This window comes from Indicator indicator, chromosome 35 (assembly GCF_027791375.1).
Source record: "Indicator indicator isolate 239-I01 chromosome 35, UM_Iind_1.1, whole genome shotgun sequence".
Taxonomy (NCBI): Eukaryota; Metazoa; Chordata; class Aves; order Piciformes; family Indicatoridae; genus Indicator; species Indicator indicator.
Window position 1 is genome coordinate 6,288,323 of NC_072044.1, and position 16,852 is coordinate 6,305,174.

A 16,852-nucleotide genomic window follows, 5' to 3' on the forward strand; every position below is an offset into this window, starting at 1 on the left:
CCACCCTCTAGAGCTTTGCAACAGGCTTTGAGGGATGCAGGATCAGGCCTGCTGCAGGGCAGTGATGTTGGGTTGTGCATGTGGTACTTTGCCCAAAGCAAAAGAAGATGCTCCCAGCAGTGCGGCAGGCTCGATGTGGCTGCCACGGCCTGACACTGAGTGGCCAGGACTCCACTCCTGTCTGTGCCACATCCCCATCCCACGTGCCCACCCAATGGCAAAGCCTGTGCAGAGGCTGAAGGCATCCCCACCATAGCTGCTCACTCTCTCATGCCCTCCGCAGCTCAGGTCTCCCCCGAGCCGCTGCCACGTGTGCCGGGCCCGGCTGTATTTACCAAACAGGGGCGAAAAGCTACCCCCAGACGGCAGGAGCCCCGGCCGGGGGGAGCACTTTCCCCCCGATAAGATAACATTGAGGTGTTGCAAAAGGGAGGCAGAAACTCCTGGCGCTGACGATAGCGCTGCGGAGCCCTTTGCCAGCGCGCCGGGCGGGCTGGGGAAGCCGTACCGGAGGGGTCCCCTCCTCCGACCGAGTTTGATTTTCCTCCCAGCAAACAGCTCCAGCCGCTGCTTTATCGGCGGTGCCGAGCCACGGCCGCGCGTCGGCCCCGGGTCAGGTCGGCTGGCGGATGCTTGCTCCGCCGTGGCACACGGCGTGGGCTGGGGAGGCAAAGCCCTCGGTAGCCACGCAGCAGCCAGGGCACGGCGATATGTGGCTGACTTGGAGCGCACCATAGGGGCTGTGGCCAGGGTTTTGTATGACGTGGGCCTTTAGGACGTGAGTGAGCTTTGCTCTGGTAGTGCTACGTGCGCGGGGGAGCCGCCTGAGCTGCGCTGCCTTCTTCACCTCTGCAAGAGGACAGTAAATACCTGCCGCGAGTCTGTCTCGCTCAGAACAGCTTTTTCCTGCTTATGCCGGAGGAGACAACCCAGGGCTGGAGTGCTGCAGGCTCCTGCTGTGCCCCCAGTACCCTGTCCAGCCTGCAGGCATCACTAGGGACCTCTGGGGAGGCGCCTGTGCCACAGCCACGGTGTTTGGGGTGGCTTGGTTGGTGTGAGGGCTCCTTTTGCCCCCAGCATCTCAGAACATCCTCCCTAGCAGTCACGAAGTCCCTCGTGGCTGCAGCGCTCGTGTAGGAGATGTTCCTGGGGTGTCAGTCAGGAATGCTCCCTCCCCAGAATGACCTCAGTCTGCTCTGGGGGGCCGATTGCACAGTGCAGCGTCCAGCCAGGCACCCTGGTGCATCCAACAGCTCTCTGTGCTGCAGGGCCTGGCTCCAGGAGGAGCCTTCAGTCTCACTTCCAGCAGCATCCCCACCGCTTGGGTGGGTGTCTCAGATGAGGGTGGAAGGAGGTGCCTGGATTTGTCCCACTCCCCTCCCAGGGCACAGAGCCCTCCCAGGTCTGAGCCCAGTGTCTTGACGCAACCACCAAGGGTTAACCCCGACCTGGGCTACTCAAACACCTCCAGCTGAGGTAAGCACCAGGCTTGTTTGTTCAGGTAAATAAGGAAGGAACTGGATATAATGGGCAGAGGAGGCGTTTGCTGAGCACCTCGCACTCGGCTGCTTCCCCCTCACATCGGTCGGCTGCCTGCTGCCTTCGTCCTTCCAAGACTGCCAGAGCTGCTCGGAGTGTCCACCCTCAGCCTCATCCCCGTCCCCATCCCGATCCCTCTGGCGCCTGCCCGGAGCTGATGCGGCTCAGCCTGGCTGCCCTGCCGCTGCCTTGAGCTGGGCAGGGTGCCGCTGGCCACGCATCCTGCTGCTGCCTGGGCACCTCGCTTCGGGTCATGCCCACTCCGGCCGCTGTACCCAGCACCATGGGGACGGCTCTTCCTGCCCGGGACCCGTCCAGTTTCTGAGCTGCCCACAAGCCTTCGAGGTAAGCCCCACACTGCTGCTGTGACTCTTCTGTGCTGCCCAGTGCTTCACCACACCAACCTTCCCTTCCTCTTGGGGCTCCTACAGCCCTTTTGGCACCAGCTTGGGTGGACACGGTGCGATCCCATGTAAGCATCCTGTCCCACAGCTCCTTGCACCTGCAGGTGCTGTCAGGGCTGACCAGGAACACGTTGTGCCCTGCCATGAGGTTCTTGGCACTTCTGGGGTTGGTGTCACAGAAAATATAACAGGATTTGCCAACTTTGTGTCTTCACAATCCCCTCTATGGTTGGACTCGATGGTCTTAAGGTCTTTCCCAACCAGGCAGTTCCAGGATTCTGTTATTCTGCTGCTCGTGTGAGGAGGGTAGGATGGGAGCCAGGGCTCCTGGGACCAGCTCCTCCCAAGCCCACCCAGTCCCAGCAGGGACACCAAGGGTCCTGCAACCCCTTGTGTGCAGCAGGAGGCAGGGGATGATGTGCTTTGGGGCACTGTGTGACTGGGGCACTTTCTGGAGTATCCCAGGTCCTGGGCAGGCATCAAGGAGCTGCCAGCTCAAGGATGTCTCTGTAACTCCTCTGCCAGCCCTGCCCCATCTCAGCTCTGCCTCTCTGCTGGCTGTTTTCTGGTCCGTGCTGAAGGTGCCTTGGCTCTGGGTCTGATTCTTGTGGTTCTGCTCTGCTAGTGAAAGACAAACACAGCTCAGCTGCCAAGTCCCCACAATAGAGGCTCTCTCCTGGGCAGGGAGCTGGCGGGGCAGGGAGGTGCTGCTATAAATAGGGACTCCCTGGCGCTGCATGGGGTACACCAAGCTCTGCTGCTCACCCTGGGGACACTGAGCACCAGAGCTTTGCTCAGGCCACCAGCTGGTAGTGCCTATGCCCCCACTTGCCTCCCTGCACTGATGGAGAGGGCAGCCTGACCCAGGCCGTGGGGATCTGTGGGGACACTTTGTCCCTGCACCATCAGCCATGCAGGTAAATGCAGGAGGAGCTGGGGGGGACACACTGGTGGTGTTGGAGAAGGCTGTGGGGGGAAGGAATTCCAGGGGGATGCATGACCTCTGGCTTGCCCTGGTTCCAGCTCCATCACCACACTGGTACCAGAGCTGGACCCCTGGGCTGTCACATCCCAGTCCTGTCCCAAGCCCCTGCCCTCGCTGCAGGGAGATTTTGGCCAATCTCTCCTCCCTCCACCCAGAGATAAAAGGGGTGCGTGGCACAGGCAGGCAGGGTTTGGCAGCCAAGAGGGACGTGGCACAGCTGGTATAGTCAGGCTGGCAGGCTGGGTGGGACGTTCTTGCAGGACCCCAAATCATCAGCAGCCTCTGAGCACACAGGTGCCTGCCGCAGCCTCAGGTTATGCAGGGACCCCAGGTCTCCTCACCCAGGACAGCTCTGGAACTGGCACATCTCCATTTTCTCCCTGGTCAGCACAGCAGCTCCCAGTCCCTGTTCTCATCCTCGGCCTAGGGGCTGGAGGTGATTCTGGAGCCAGGCTCTGTCCCACCACCTTGGCCACTCCTGGCTGCCTGGGAAGAGCTTTTGGAAGGAGCTGGGGCCATGGGAGACACGTTGGGTGCGGGCAGCACCTCCTCCAGCCGCAGGCCAGCCTCTGCCAGTCCTGCGGAGCTCCCTGAGACAGGCTCCGGCACAACCTCTTTAACCCTTATTAGCAGCCCCATTGTGTGCAGGTGCTGCTTGGGTACGTATCTGAGTCATTTCTTGCTTCCCAGGGGTGATCCCTGCTCCCTGCTGTCACTGGTGCCCGTGTTGCTGCCCTGAGCAACGGTGGGCTGTGTGCCAGAAGAGCTTGGGGTGGTACAGGAGGTCCTTGTCCCCATCCTCACCCCCTTTGGCTGTGGCATCCTCTGCTTTCATGGGCTCTGAGGGTGAGGGACTCTGCTGAGTCCCTGCAACCCTGTGGAACTGAACCATGACCCAGTACCCTAAGCCCGGGTCTTGCCACTGGCGCCATGCCTCAGAGACCATGGGGAGCCCTGTCCCAGCCCCACAGTTCTGGGGTTTTTGCCTGGGTCTGGGCTGTCATGGTGCCCTTTGGGGTGGTCACTGCCTTTCCCTCCTCACCCTGCCCCTTCAGGGATGAGTCCCTCTGCCAGCAACTCAGCCCTTTGCCAAGCTGCTGGCAAGAGCAGGGAGCAGGGCACCTCACACCCCTCCCAGCTGGTCAGGGTGTCCATGGGCAGCACCAGGGAGTGGCACAGGGTCACTAGGCATTTTGGGGTTTGGGGACAGTAGGAACCTCCCAGCTGTGCCCACAGAGACAAAATGTTGGGGGCTTAGTGGGCTCTGATAACCTGGTGGTAGCTCTTTGAAGCATTGCAGAAAGCAATTCCCTCATCTTCCCTTTCTTCCTGGAGCAGCAGGATGAGCAGGAGGCTGTGCTGGTGTGGCTGTGCCACAGACAAGCTCCAGTGCAGATCCTGTGGCACTGTGGCCATGGTCACTGCTGGCAGTATGCACAGGGAACCTATGCCAGGGCTGATGCAATTGTCCAGCGCAGCCAGTCAGCTGGGGTGGGGAACACAAAGGGCTTTGGGCTGCTGTGCAGGTCAGTGCTCCCTGTGAGCATCTCAGTGTGCCTGGGGCTGCTCCTCCAGCTCACCTCTTCCAAGGAAAAGGGAGAGGAGAGGGGAATGGCCCAAAGCAGCTTCTTAGAGCAAACAGGTCCCCACCCAGCCTGGCCATCTGCGTGCCAGAGCAGGAGGTAGGCAAACAAGGGCCCCCGCCCTGGGAGTACAGCACCGGGTGGCAGCTGATTGCTCAGGCTTTTGGGGACACCAGCCCAGGGAATTGGGTCCTTCTGGTCCCAAGCCAGGAGAAAAGGGTCAAGATGAGGATGTAGTCAAGATGAGGAAGAGGACAGAATCACAGAACCATGGAATCACAGAATTGTTTTGGTTGGCGATGCCTCCAAGAGCATCCAGTCCAACATCAGCCCAATACCACCACACTCACCAAACCATGGACCCAAGCGCCATGGCCACAGGTTTTTGAACACCTCCAGGGATAGGGACTCCAACACCTCCTTGGGCAGCCTGTTCCAGTCCCTAACCACTCTTGCAGGAAAGAATTGTTCCTAATATCCAACCTAAATCTCTGCTGGTGCAACTTGAGGCCATTTCCTCCCACCCATCCTGTTGTGTGCCCAGGGACAGCTCCACAGCCCTGCTCCTCCCTGTGTCTGGCTATGGCTGTGGGAGCAAAGCCTGGACAAGGTAGGATGGACAGGCAGAGGATGCACCACAACCCCATCCTGGAAGCACTGGGGCCAAGAATCCCCTCCCCAGAAAGGCCCCATGGCCAGCCCTGTGGGGCTGGAGCCTCACAAGCTGTTACCAGTTGCCTTTTGTGCTGGAGCAGCGTGAGGCTGGTTTTAGGGCTGATCCCTTGGGGCTCTGCTTTTAACCCACAGCAAATCCAGGAGAGGTTTGGAAGCTGGAGCCATCTCTCAGGGAAACTGGGCAGTGGGGACAGCTCGGTGGTGTGGAACCCCTTCTCCCTCCTCTTCCTTCTTACTGTGGTGCTACCAAAACCCCCTGGGGATGTGGGCTCCAGCTCCCAGACCCCTAACCTCTCCCTGGCTCCTGTGGGTGCTATTTAGGTGGCCATGGAGCCTCCATGCATTTTCCCAAGCTTTTGGGACTTTTCCAAGGATAAAATGAGGAGCAGAGCTTCCTTGCATGGCAGGTGATACCAAACTTCAGACCCCACATTTCTGGGAGCACTAAGCCCTCAGTGATGACATCAACTCATCCCTGAGAGTGGGGCATGGTGAGTGCTCCCCAGAGGTACCACTGTGGCTAACGGGGCCATGGCACGTGGCTGTAAGTGACATTTAATGGCAGTGGGCACAGGAAGGAGCTGTCCTGGCTGCTTGGTCACTGCTGTCCCTCTGTGCCAGCAGCCACCTGCTCAGCTACTCCCGCTCCAGGGATCAGCTCTGTCTGGAGTGGTCCCATGGTACCTTTTTCCTCTTTCACCGTTTTGTCCCCCCAGATGAGATTTGGAGGAAACTGGGTCCCTCTTTCCTGGCCACTGTCCTCCCTGGCCCTGGCCACTGCCTCCCATCACCTTTGGAAGCTTCCTGGTTTCCTTAGCAGGGTTTGGGTTGGTTCAGGCTTTCCTCACTCCTGTGTTGTTGCAGTCTCTGCTGCAAGACTGCTGCTTTCCCTGCTTTTAAACACCAGTTTCTGGAGGTTTGGATTTTATTTGTTTTTTTTCTCCTTACAAGAAGCAATGCTGGAGGCAGGCAAGGAGCTCAGCGGGGCCCATTGCCAGCCCTGGCAGGGATTTCCTTTTCCCAAGGCCTCAGGATGGGTCTTGGGGAGGTTTCTCCATGGATGGAGCCATTCCCTGGTGTTGCCATGGAAATTCAGCAGGCTCATCCTCTTCTCCACGGCCTCCAGGACTCCTGCCTACCAGAGACAGATGGGGCTGAGCTTGGGTAGTTTTTCTTGCAAGAGAGTAAAAGGGAAGTTCTCATCCTGGAGTACTGTGGTACTGTGCTTGGTCCCCAGCCTGGCAGAGCCAGGTTTGGGTGCTGCTGTGCTGGGACATGCTCTTATGAAAACAGCAGGTGAAGTTTTCCACACACAAAAATGTGTCCATGTGGCTTGGACCATGACCACCTTGGAGCCTTTGTAGCTGCCTCCCGCAAGGGTGCTCAGCACCACCTGGGATTGACTTGCTGCCCAACTGCATGCAATTCATGGCAGGACCCTAAAATCCTGCGGTGGCTGGGACCTGCTTGTCCTCCAGGCTCCTTCTCCCTGCAGGTTACTGCAGCTGATCCTCCCAAACCCAGAGCAGCCCCCAGCCCCATGGCTGACCCCAGGCCCTGCATTCAGCCAGGGGCTCGCAGAGCTCCGTGGCTCTCTTTGGAGGTTTTTTCCCTCTAAGAGGCTTAGTTCCTCCCTTTGTGCCTGGCTGCAGGGTGGGAAGGCAGGGCCGGTGCTGAGGTGAGCTTCTCCTCCTCTCCTGGCAGGTCTGGAGCCAGCGCTGAGCAAAGGGATGGGCAGTGCCAGCCCCGGGCTGACCACTCTGCCTCCCAGCCGCCTCACCCGGCCGGACGCTGCCCTGCTGCCCTCACCCCAGGACCCTGACACCCAGAGCTGGTGCTGTCCGGATAGCCCCAGCCCCCCTGGCACCCCTGAGCAGCCCCTGCCTGCTTTCTGCCTGCACTACTTCGACATGCTCTACTCTGAGGACATCCCCTGGGCCACCAAGGGCATGGGGGAGCCATCCCAAGGTGGTGCCCAGGGAGGGCGGGGGGAGGCCCAGAAGGAGCCAGAGCAATGTCCTATCATCGACAGCCAAGGCTTGGGGTTGGGGGCCGAGGGGGACCTGGCCCTGGTGGAGCACTCACTGGAGCAAGTCCAGAGCATGGTGGTGGGTGAGGTGCTGAAAGACATCGAGACGGCCTGCAAGCTCCTCAACATCGCTGCAGGTGAGTGTCTCCCAGCCCCCCTGGGCTGCAGAGGGGGAGGGATGTGCCACCATGGGGACTAAAGCCATGCTGCAGTTCTTGGGGTGCAACCAGGTTGCTGGGGTCTGGGGGGGGCCTGCTGCTCTCTTTCCCTGAGCATTGCTCCTGGGCAGGACTGTTTGCTGATGCCCAGGGATGCTAGGAAATGCCCCTCCAGCCTTGCTGGCTCCTAGTTAAGCTGAGGTTAGAGGAGCCCTGCTCTGTGTCTGGGGTGCTGCTGTGACACAGCCAGTGCCACGGAGCCAGAGAAGTGCAGGGACCAGGAGGGGCCTGGTGCTGAGCCTGTCTCCTCCTCCCAGGGCAGTGTTGTGAGCTGCCCTTCAGCCCTGCACACATTCTGGGCAGGGTGTGAGGGGCAAGGAGCAGACCCTGAGGCTTTCCTTATCCTTCTTCTTTACCATTTTCCATGGGACATTAGAAATATTTGGATGAGTGTGGGATTTGGGACAGCCTGGAGCCAGCTGATGGTGCCCATGCTGGACATAGGGTTGGGTGTAAGGGGTGCAGGACAACCCAGAACAGAGTTCTCTGGGGCATCACTTGGCCATTCTCCTAGGTGCATCACTGCCATGGCACACACAGTCTCAGGATGTGCCCAGGTTTATGCAGGCTCTGCATAAACCCCCTCCCTTAAAGCACTGAGTGCCACCTGAGGTGATGCAGGGAGCCAACAGGGCTCTGCAAGGCTGGATGAGGCTTCCCCAGGTGAAGGAGGTGTCAAGGGCACAGTCTTGTCCCTGGGTACCAGGGCAGGCTGAGAGCTAGGTGCTGCCATCCTGATGGGTGATGCCACAGCAGGGCAGGAGGGCTGCTATGGGGTGAGCTGAGGTTCCCTGGGCTTTGCCACGCTCACAACTCTGCCCCAGATCCTGTGGACTGGAGCCCAGGCAATGTGCAGAAGTGGATCCTGTGGACCGAGCACCAGTACCGGCTGCCGCAGGTCGGGAAGTGCTTCCAGGAGCTGTCGGGCAAGGACCTATGTGCCCTGTCCGAGGAGCAGTTCTGCCAACGCTCCCCTGCCTGTGGGGACATCCTGCACGCCCACCTTGACATCTGGAAGTCTGGTAGGTGCCAGGGACCGGCAGGAACCTGGGGAGGGTAGGGGTTACTGCACAGAAGGAGGTGCCCCTCTAACCATCCTGCTCCTCCCTTCCAGCCGCCTGGATGAAGGAAAAAGCTGCCCCAGGAGATGTGAGATACTGCGGTGAGTTCCCTGGGGGCTCAGCTCCACCAGCCCCCCCAGTGCTTCCCGACCCAGTGCCTGTGCTGAGTCCCCACAGGCCCACAGGCTTGGAGCCAGCCAAGGACCAGTGTGGGTCCCTGAGGTAGCTCAAAGCAGCAAGGGCTCTCTCCTTGCCTTCTCATCTATCCCGTCCACAACAGGAGGTGATGCCAGCTGGGCAGACAGCGAGGTGGACTCGTCCTGCGCGGGCCAACCCATCCACCTCTGGCAGTTCCTCAAGGAGCTGCTGCTGAAGCCGCACAACTACGGACGCTTCATCCGCTGGCTCAACAAGGAGAAAGGTAGGTGGGGGGGTGGGGCCTTGGGGGTGATCCAGCAGCCCTGCGGCAGGCACCGGGTGGGGCAGACGAGTCTGTAACCCCCACTGTGCCCTGCTGGTCTCCCAGGCATCTTCAAGATCGAGGACTCGGCGCAGGTGGCACGGCTGTGGGGCATCCGCAAGAACCGCCCGGCCATGAACTACGACAAGCTGAGCCGCTCCATCCGCCAGTACTACAAGAAGGGCATCATCCGCAAGCCTGACATCTCCCAGCGCCTCGTCTACCAGTTCGTGCACCCAGTCTGAGCGCTGGGGGCGGGACAGGCTGAGCCCCGGCAGGGACAACGGGACCGCCACCGCCCCTCTGCATCCCAGCCGCAGAAATCATCTTCCAGCCCTGACGATCATGGCTTGGGTGTTGGGAGGCTCGACCCACCTCGGGGCCATCAGCAATAGACCACGGGACCTTCTGCCCCCACCCCAGCCTTGGAGGACAGGGAGGAGTCCCCAGCTAAAAGACCACCACCTGCGAGTGCTCCCAGAGGAGGGTGGACAGGGACCTGGGGCCAGAGGAGCTGGGGGCTGATGGGGGTGAGGTAAAGGCTGACATTGCTGTGGCTGTCACAGAGCTCCCTGCAGCCTTGATGCCTTTTGGCACGGATTGAAAGTGGCTGAAGTCAGCCAGGGGAGGAGCTGGAGGATGCAGGAGTCCTGCTCCAGGTGTCTTGCCCCCACGGCACATTGTCATCTCCCCATGCAGCACTGGGGCATCATCAGGATGCAGAGGCCAAGGGCATGTCCTAGCAGCAGACTTCAGTATCTTGTATCATGCCCCAGAGCTGCTCTGGGGGCCAGGACACCCCGGGGCCACTCTCCCCTCTAAACGGATCCTGTCCCTGTGCCATCACTGTCCCACCTGTGGGACTGGCTACCCTCGGTGCCCATCCTGTGCATTGGATTTACCCCAACAAGCAGCTCCTGACCCCCAACCCTGGTCAGGGTGGGGTGCAGCACAGTGGGGCCCTCTGCCCCTTGCTGCAGCTCAGCTTCAGCTGCAAAGAAAGAGGCTGCCTGGACCTGGCAGGGGGCAGCAGCTTGTCCCTTCCCTGTCCCCTTCCTGCTGGGTGCTGGCTGCGGGTGGCTTTGCCCCAGCCATTGTTCAGGGAGGACAAAGCCTGGGCATGAGCAGGGACAATGGCACCAGAGGGCACAATGGCACCCATAGGGACAAGGACACCCTTAGCTGGGCCCATGCTGACCCGACCCAGAGCAGCCTGGCACCAGTGGCACCACAGCACCCGGGATGCTGCCTGCCATGGGAGCTGGGTGCAGAGTAACTGTGCTCTGGGGACAATGGACATCTCCTTGGGACTGGCACTTTCACTTCCCTCTCCAGGACACTCTCAGCTTCTCCCCTCCACTGGGATTTGGGGCTGCAAATGGCCATTTTGCAAAGGGAGCAGGTGGAAATGACGGACATGGGGCTGTGCACACCGGGGCATCCCTGCAGGCGTGGGGGTTCCCTGAGCTGGGTCCCCTTCCTTGGGCATGGGAACACACAGAGCCCCCTGAAGCCCCCAGGGCCTTGTTCCTGACACAGGCCTCTTCCCTAGATGTGGATTTTATTTGGACTGCCTGATGCCAGAGTTTGAGAACAGGGAGCTGCAGCTTTGCTGCTTCCTTCTGGATAGTGACTGGAATGCAACCCCCTGAGCCCAAGCTGGGACAGAGAGCTGGGGACTGCTTGACCTGCACAGTGAAGCAGAGCCTGAGGGAGTCACCTGCTGGCCTTTACCTTTTGTATTAGAATTGGGTTTTTTTAATCTATTTGCTTTATTGTTTTGGCTGGTGGCAAGCTGTTGTTAAGGTTCAGACGCTGAGGACAGATGTGTGGTCCAGGTGCCTGTGAGATGCTGGGTGAGAAGTTCAAAAGGAAAAAGCCACCTGGCTCTTGGGCTTCTGTTTTTAGCTTAAACCAGCTGCCATTGAGGGCTCCTGCCTTTTCCTGCTGGTTCTGCTTCTCTCTGTTACACAGCACAGGAGTGGACATGCTCCTGCCAGCCCTGCAAATGTCTGCTGAGAGGTGGAGAGAGGAAAGAGGGAGGAGAGGAGCAAGGGAAAGAGGAAAACTGCATTGGCCTCTGGAAAATGGGGAAACAAAGAAATGGGTGAAAGAAACCCCAGCAAGGTGTATTTTTGTGATTTCCTGTGTGCAACTGCTGCTCCTGCACTGGGAATGCTCTGTTGCTCAGATGCTGTGTCCCTCCTGCAGGTCTCTTTGTGGGGTGGTTGAGGACGGGTGGCTGTGTGTCCCCGCAGGGATGGAAGGGGTTAAAGGGTGAGGAAAGCTGCTGCCATCTTGGGAGGATGCATCCACTGACACTGTCCCCAGGGCAGCCTTTCCCACAGCCCCCTTGTCCCTCAGGCCCCCCCAAAGCATCTCAGCCCCCATCCCACTGCACCCTAGAGCCTCATGGTGGGGGTGCCCCACGTGGGGTCGCCGCAGCTGCGCCTGTAGCTGCCCAGGGTGTGGTGGGGGTTTCCGAAACCCCAAGAGCCCCCTGCGGGGGGAAGGGCGGGGCGGGGGGGAGGAAGGAGGAGCCCGGCGCGGAGGCAAAGGAGGAGCCAGAGCTGGAGGAGGCTTACAGAGCTCAATTATTTTCTCTTGCTGCTTGTTGTTGTTGTATCCACGGTCATACAATCACGAAAGAGATTATAGAGAGACCTCTGAGGGTACACCACCACTGGACAAAACCGGGGGCGTTGCTGACAGGTGCTTGATTGGGTCGTGTCGAACTCTTTGTGGGTTTTGCTTTGTTGGATTCGTTGTTGTTTGTTTGTTTGTTTTTCTTTTTTATTTTTTTCCCCTGTTTTTGCATACCTGGCAGGAGATGCAGGGCTGGGTGGTTCGTGCCCACCATGCCCCCTCCAGCATATGGTGCATCTCCTGCCTCCATGAGAACATTTGATACCTGGGGCCAAAAAATTCATGAAGCAGTGAGAGGGGAGGGGAAGAGAGGAGCGTGCAGAGGGCTGATGGCATCGGTGCTGAGTGGGATGGGATGGGAAATAAGGAGAGATGGTCTGGAAGGAAGAGCTCAGGCTGGCAAACATGCCAGGGGCAGAGGGGTTGGGGTGACCATGCTGGGTGCTGAGAGGATCCCATCCATGCCATGTCCAGTTGCAAAGCTCAAGCGCAGGAGGAGTAGAGCCCCTTGGGGACAAGCAGAGGGCAAAGCCTGTGGCCATTCTCCTGTTTTGGTGTCTTCTTTGCCATCTTCACCAAGCAGCTGCTTTGCTGCCCATACTGAGCCTTCCTTGTTCCCCAGCTGGCTGCAGCTCCTGCTGGCACCACACAAGGCTGGGCATTGCTTATCCCCATCCCTATGCTGTTCCTGCCTCTGCTCAGGAAGTTGGGATTTAGATGGGGACCATCCCAGGCAGCATCCAAGCTGGTTCCCACTATACCAGGCTGGGCATGAAGGTGCTTCCAGCAGCATCAGGCTGTGCTGGATCCTTCTCCCAGCAGCATTTTAGGGCCATCTCACCCCAGAACTTGTGTGCTGGGTAAGTGGCCTGCCAAGAGGGATGCTGCTCCCTGCAGCACATGCTGGGAATCAGCTTGAGAGCCTCCTCTTGCTCCAGACACTTCGGCACCCCAGCCACAAGGAGGAGGAGGAAGCTGAGATGCCACCAAGCTCCAGGGCAGGGCTGGTTCCACCTCCCCTGGGCAGGCACCTGCCTACAGCTGGGGCCAGGGGGATGCAGGGCTAAAGGGGACCTTTGTCCTCTTCCTTTGGGGAGGGAGGATGATCTGGAGAGGAGAAGATGGAAACGCCAAAAGATGGAGTAAAGCTCCATTCGCTCTTGGCTTTGGGGGATGAATTTGATTGGTCCCAGGAGCTTCAGTGCTGTGCCATTTGGAACAGTTCCAGCCAATCAGAAGGCGGCTCATGATGTCAGTATCTTTAAAAACCAACCAATCAGGAGCTCTCACTGGTTGGGCTTTAAGATCTTGAGGTATTGGAACACAAATCAGCTACCAGCCAAGGGCATCCCTGGCGCCGAGCACCTCAGCAGGAAGCTGCTATGCAAAATACTCTCCAGAGACAACTCTTAAAAAAATAAAAGCTTGGTCGGAAAATCTTTCAGAATCTCTACGTGTGAGGAGTGAGGGCCAGACGGCAACATGGCTGCTTGGCTGGTGGAGAGATGGAGACAACAGAGGGTGGATTGATCTGCTGACGGTGATGAGGAGCACACCACAAGACTTAGATTGCCTCCACGTAGTTGGCAGGGTAGAGCCCCAGCTGCCCGTTGTCCAAGCGCCCTTTGCACCATCCTTGCTCGTCCTCTTCTCCCAGCTTGGTTAGTTCGTCCCCTGCAGAGGAAGGTGGAAAGGGGACAGCTCATGGAAGCTGTTGGAGCAGCTCCTAGCAGCCTCTTTCTCCCCTGGATGGAGGTGTTGGGGGTTTCTAGGACTGATCCTGAGCACGCTGGTTTGTAGAGTAGAAAGGCAATGGGTGGCTCACATGCCTGGCCCCACCACCTCTCTGGCCCCACCTGGGTTTGGGCTCAGCTTACACCTTCAGCCCTCTGCCAGTTCAACTCTTTGAAGGGCTGAGAAAACCCAGCAGTTATTTGAGGGCTTTCACCCCCAAACATGGAGGAACTGCACGCCAGAAGCGAAGCCCTGGCTGCTCTGGCACCACGGGTGGTCTGTACCTGCTTTGAAGCTGAGCTCATCCTGCTCCTGCCCATCATAGTCGTACAGTGCCCGCACCCGCACACCCTTGGACTCCTCCTCAAAGGGGTTGGTGCCGCCGTTGGCCTCGGAGGTATTGAAGGAGTTGCTGCCCTCATCATCAGACCACTCGGCGCTGTAGGTCTGCCCACGGTCGTGGCTGCTCACGCTGGGGTCGGGCAGCAGAAGGGAGAGAGGACATCAGAGTGGATGGGGGCATGGCGACCCTGTGCCACCAGTGTCTGGCAGGGTGCTGAGGCTTCCCCAAGGTTCCAGGGGAGTGGGGACTGCAGGGAGCAGAACCCCCCAGTAACAGCAGGCCAGCAAGACACGGAGGGAGGGTAGGGAAGAGCAGTGGCTGTCCCCAGGGACATCCCACAGCCCCTTAGGTGTCACCACAGTGCTGGCAAAGGCTGTGCCTTTCTCGTGCCATGTGCTTTGCCCGCAGCCCTCACCTCCCGCGCTCGCCTGCTGCCGCCCCCGGCTCGCTGGCACTGGTGTTGGCCAGGGGCACTCCCTCACCCTTCTTCTGCTTCTCCTTCCGCGTTATCGTGTGCGTCAAGTCGGGGTTCCACTCCTGTGGGCACAGAGCAGCCACACCTTGAGCTCCCGGCTGCCCCCTGGAGCTGCCAGCTGCACCCCCAGGGTGCCAGCCTCACCTCGAACTGGGGCCAGTTCATGGGCATCCCGGGGCCACTGGTGCTGCGGAACCACCGCAGGTCCTCCTGCGCATCCGACAGGCGGATGGTCTGCTCCAGCTCCCGGTACACGCTGGCATAGCTGCAGAGAGAGACCGGGGGTGGGCTGCTGTAGACGGAGGTGGATCCTGGCAGGGTGGGATGGGGACGTGCCCAGGTTATGTCGCCCACTACAAGCCTCTGGGGGCTGCCAGAATCCCTCACAGCTCTTCTTCCACCCTGGTACTTCTGGGGGACAGTTGTGGTGGACAGAACCTCCTCCCCTTTGTGTGGTAGGGGCTGATGGAAGCACTCTGTTCCTCCAGGGCCTGGTTTGCTTTCCAGGCAGACCTCGCATGGCCACTTTCTGCCCAGCCAGCACAGGAGGCACCTACCTGCTGCTCTCTGCCAGGTTCAGGTGCCTCTTGATGTCCAGCAGCACTTCCTTGAGGAAGTTGAGCCTCTTCTCCTCAAACTGCTGGCACTGCTCAAAGACCTGCTCCATGCTCTCGATGTACTGTGGAGTGCACTTGTTCAGCTCGTCCAGCACCTTCTCGTACTTCTCCTGAGTCTGCAAAAGGTGTAGCAGGGCACTCTGGTTACCCCTCAGTGGGTCTGGTTTGTTGGGCACCCTGCTGGGAGCCCAGACTGATCCATGAGCCTCTGTGGGTAAAATCAGTCTGACTGCTGGAGAGACTTTGCCCCAGTAAAAGAGGTAAATCCTTGCCCTGCTCACACTGCCTGAGCACTGCCCACAAGTCCTCACCCTTCCTCAAGAGCCTGGGGATGGGAAGGTGGGAATGAACAGGGGGAAGAGGGGCCACTGCTGTGGGTTTTCCCTGCCAATGCCATCTGTGCCCAGAGCAGGGCAGTGGCTCACACCTTTTGCACGTCTTGCTTGCACTTTTCCACCTTGTCCTGAAGCTTCTTCTGCTGCTCGGGGGTGTTGGACTGGTCTGCCTTGCTGTTGGCTTCCCGGGTCATGGCCAGCTTCTCCTCCTTGCAGGCCAGGTGGTAAGCTTTCTTGGCTGTCTCCAGCTGTGGGGAGAGGGAAGGGAATGAGAGCGACAGCCACAGCCCCCTGCCCACCTCTGCCCGCAGGGAGTTGCCACCCAGCTCACCCAGCCTGGTCAGGGCAGCCAGAGCCAGAGCTGGGAGACACTTGGGTGTGCTTCTCCTCTCACCTCCTTCAGCTTCTTGGCCCATGGCTTCTGGGCTTTCCGGAAGCCATCATCAGCCTCCTTGGCCTCCTTGAAGCCTCCCATGATCTGCTTGTGGTAGGCATCCTTCTGCCAGTTCTTGACCTTCTCGAAGTCATCGTTCAGCAGGCTGTTCTTCACCTCCTGGTGCAGCTCGCTCACCTTGTCCGCCTCCGTCATGATGGCACTCCAGGCCTTCTCCAGGCTGCCATACTGGGGTCCTGGGGCACAGGGCACAGCCCAGCATCACCCCACAGCCCCTGCCAGCTGAGATGGTGCTGGTGCAGGAGTACCAGAGGGACCATGCACCCTGGGGAGGGGCAGCCAGGGCACCTTTCTCGATGAGCTGCCTCCACCGTTTGGACCAGTCGGTGAGCTGCTGGGCGTAGGCCTTCTCGATCTTGGCGCGCTCATGCACGCAGCTCATCAGGTCGTTGCACAGCCGGTGCCCGTCGTCGATCCGCTTCACCGTGCGCTTGTAGTTCCCCACCTGGCAGTGGCACAGCGCTGCTCAGATCAGGGCTGCTGAGATCAGTGCTGCCCAGCTTGGTGCTGCCCAGCTCAGTGCCACTCAGCTTGGTGCTGCCCAGTTCAGCACTCCCCAGCTCGGTGCTGCCCAGCTCAGTGCCACTCAGCTTGGTGCTGCCCAGCTCAGCGCTCCCCAGCTCAGTGCTGCTCAGAACAGTGCTGCCCAGCTCAGCCTCTGCCAGCCTAGGGTGGGATGCAGGGAGCCCCAAGTTCCTTGGCCATGCAAGGATGGAGCTTTGGCTTTGGGGCTGCTTAGACCCAACTCAGAGAATCGTGGTACTGTTTTGGTTGGCAAAGCCCTTGCAGAGCATCTAAAAACCCTTGCAGGTTCTCCAATCCAAATATTCTCTAACTCTACCCAGGCTGGGGCTAAACCATGTCCCTCAGCACCACATCTCTGCAGCTTTGAAACACCTCCAGGGATGGGGATTCAGCCACCTCCCTGGGCAGCCTGTGCCAGGGTCTGAGAACCCTTTCAATGAAGAAATTTCTTCTAACATCCAACCTAAACCTGCCCTGCTGCAACTTGAGGCCAAACTCTTCTTGGTCCCCTCCATCTCTCTGCACCCTTTGGGTACAGCTGAGGTTGAGACCTCCAGCAGAGCTGGCTGGGACATCTGAGCCACTGTGGGAGGGCAGGGCAGGTTCCCCCCCCAGCCCAGGGGACATCCTGGGATGCAGTGACAATGGTGGGGGCCCTGCAGCAGGAGAGGGTTGCCAAGACTCACCTCCCAGAAGCTGTCGGTGGTTTCCTCCATGGCCACTGCCGACTCGTCGTAGGAACCTGACATGGCTCCTGGTGCTGCCTTGG

General features: G+C 59.4%; 2 protein-coding genes across 2 annotated transcripts; one reads left to right on the top strand and one right to left on the bottom strand.

The window, feature by feature from the left end:
* Window positions 1-6,916: 6,916 nt before the first annotated feature.
* Window positions 6,917-9,199, top strand: SPDEF (SAM pointed domain containing ETS transcription factor). The gene is made up of 5 exons (XM_054395946.1): window positions 6,917-7,352; window positions 8,258-8,455; window positions 8,548-8,595; window positions 8,775-8,915; window positions 9,021-9,199. Exons 1-5 carry the CDS (start codon window positions 6,917-6,919, stop codon window positions 9,197-9,199), a joined length of 1,002 nt encoding a protein of 333 aa, XP_054251921.1.
* Window positions 9,200-13,164: 3,965 nt separating this feature from the next.
* On the bottom strand, window positions 13,165-16,832 carry PACSIN1 (protein kinase C and casein kinase substrate in neurons 1). Its single transcript, XM_054395792.1, has 9 exons — window positions 16,770-16,832; window positions 15,847-16,003; window positions 15,499-15,734; window positions 15,197-15,352; window positions 14,710-14,885; window positions 14,297-14,417; window positions 14,093-14,214; window positions 13,619-13,806; window positions 13,165-13,274 (listed from the first exon to the last, which is right to left on the bottom strand). Exons 1-9 carry the CDS (start codon window positions 16,830-16,832, stop codon window positions 13,165-13,167), a joined length of 1,329 nt encoding a protein of 442 aa, XP_054251767.1.
* Window positions 16,833-16,852: the final 20 nt, after the last annotated feature.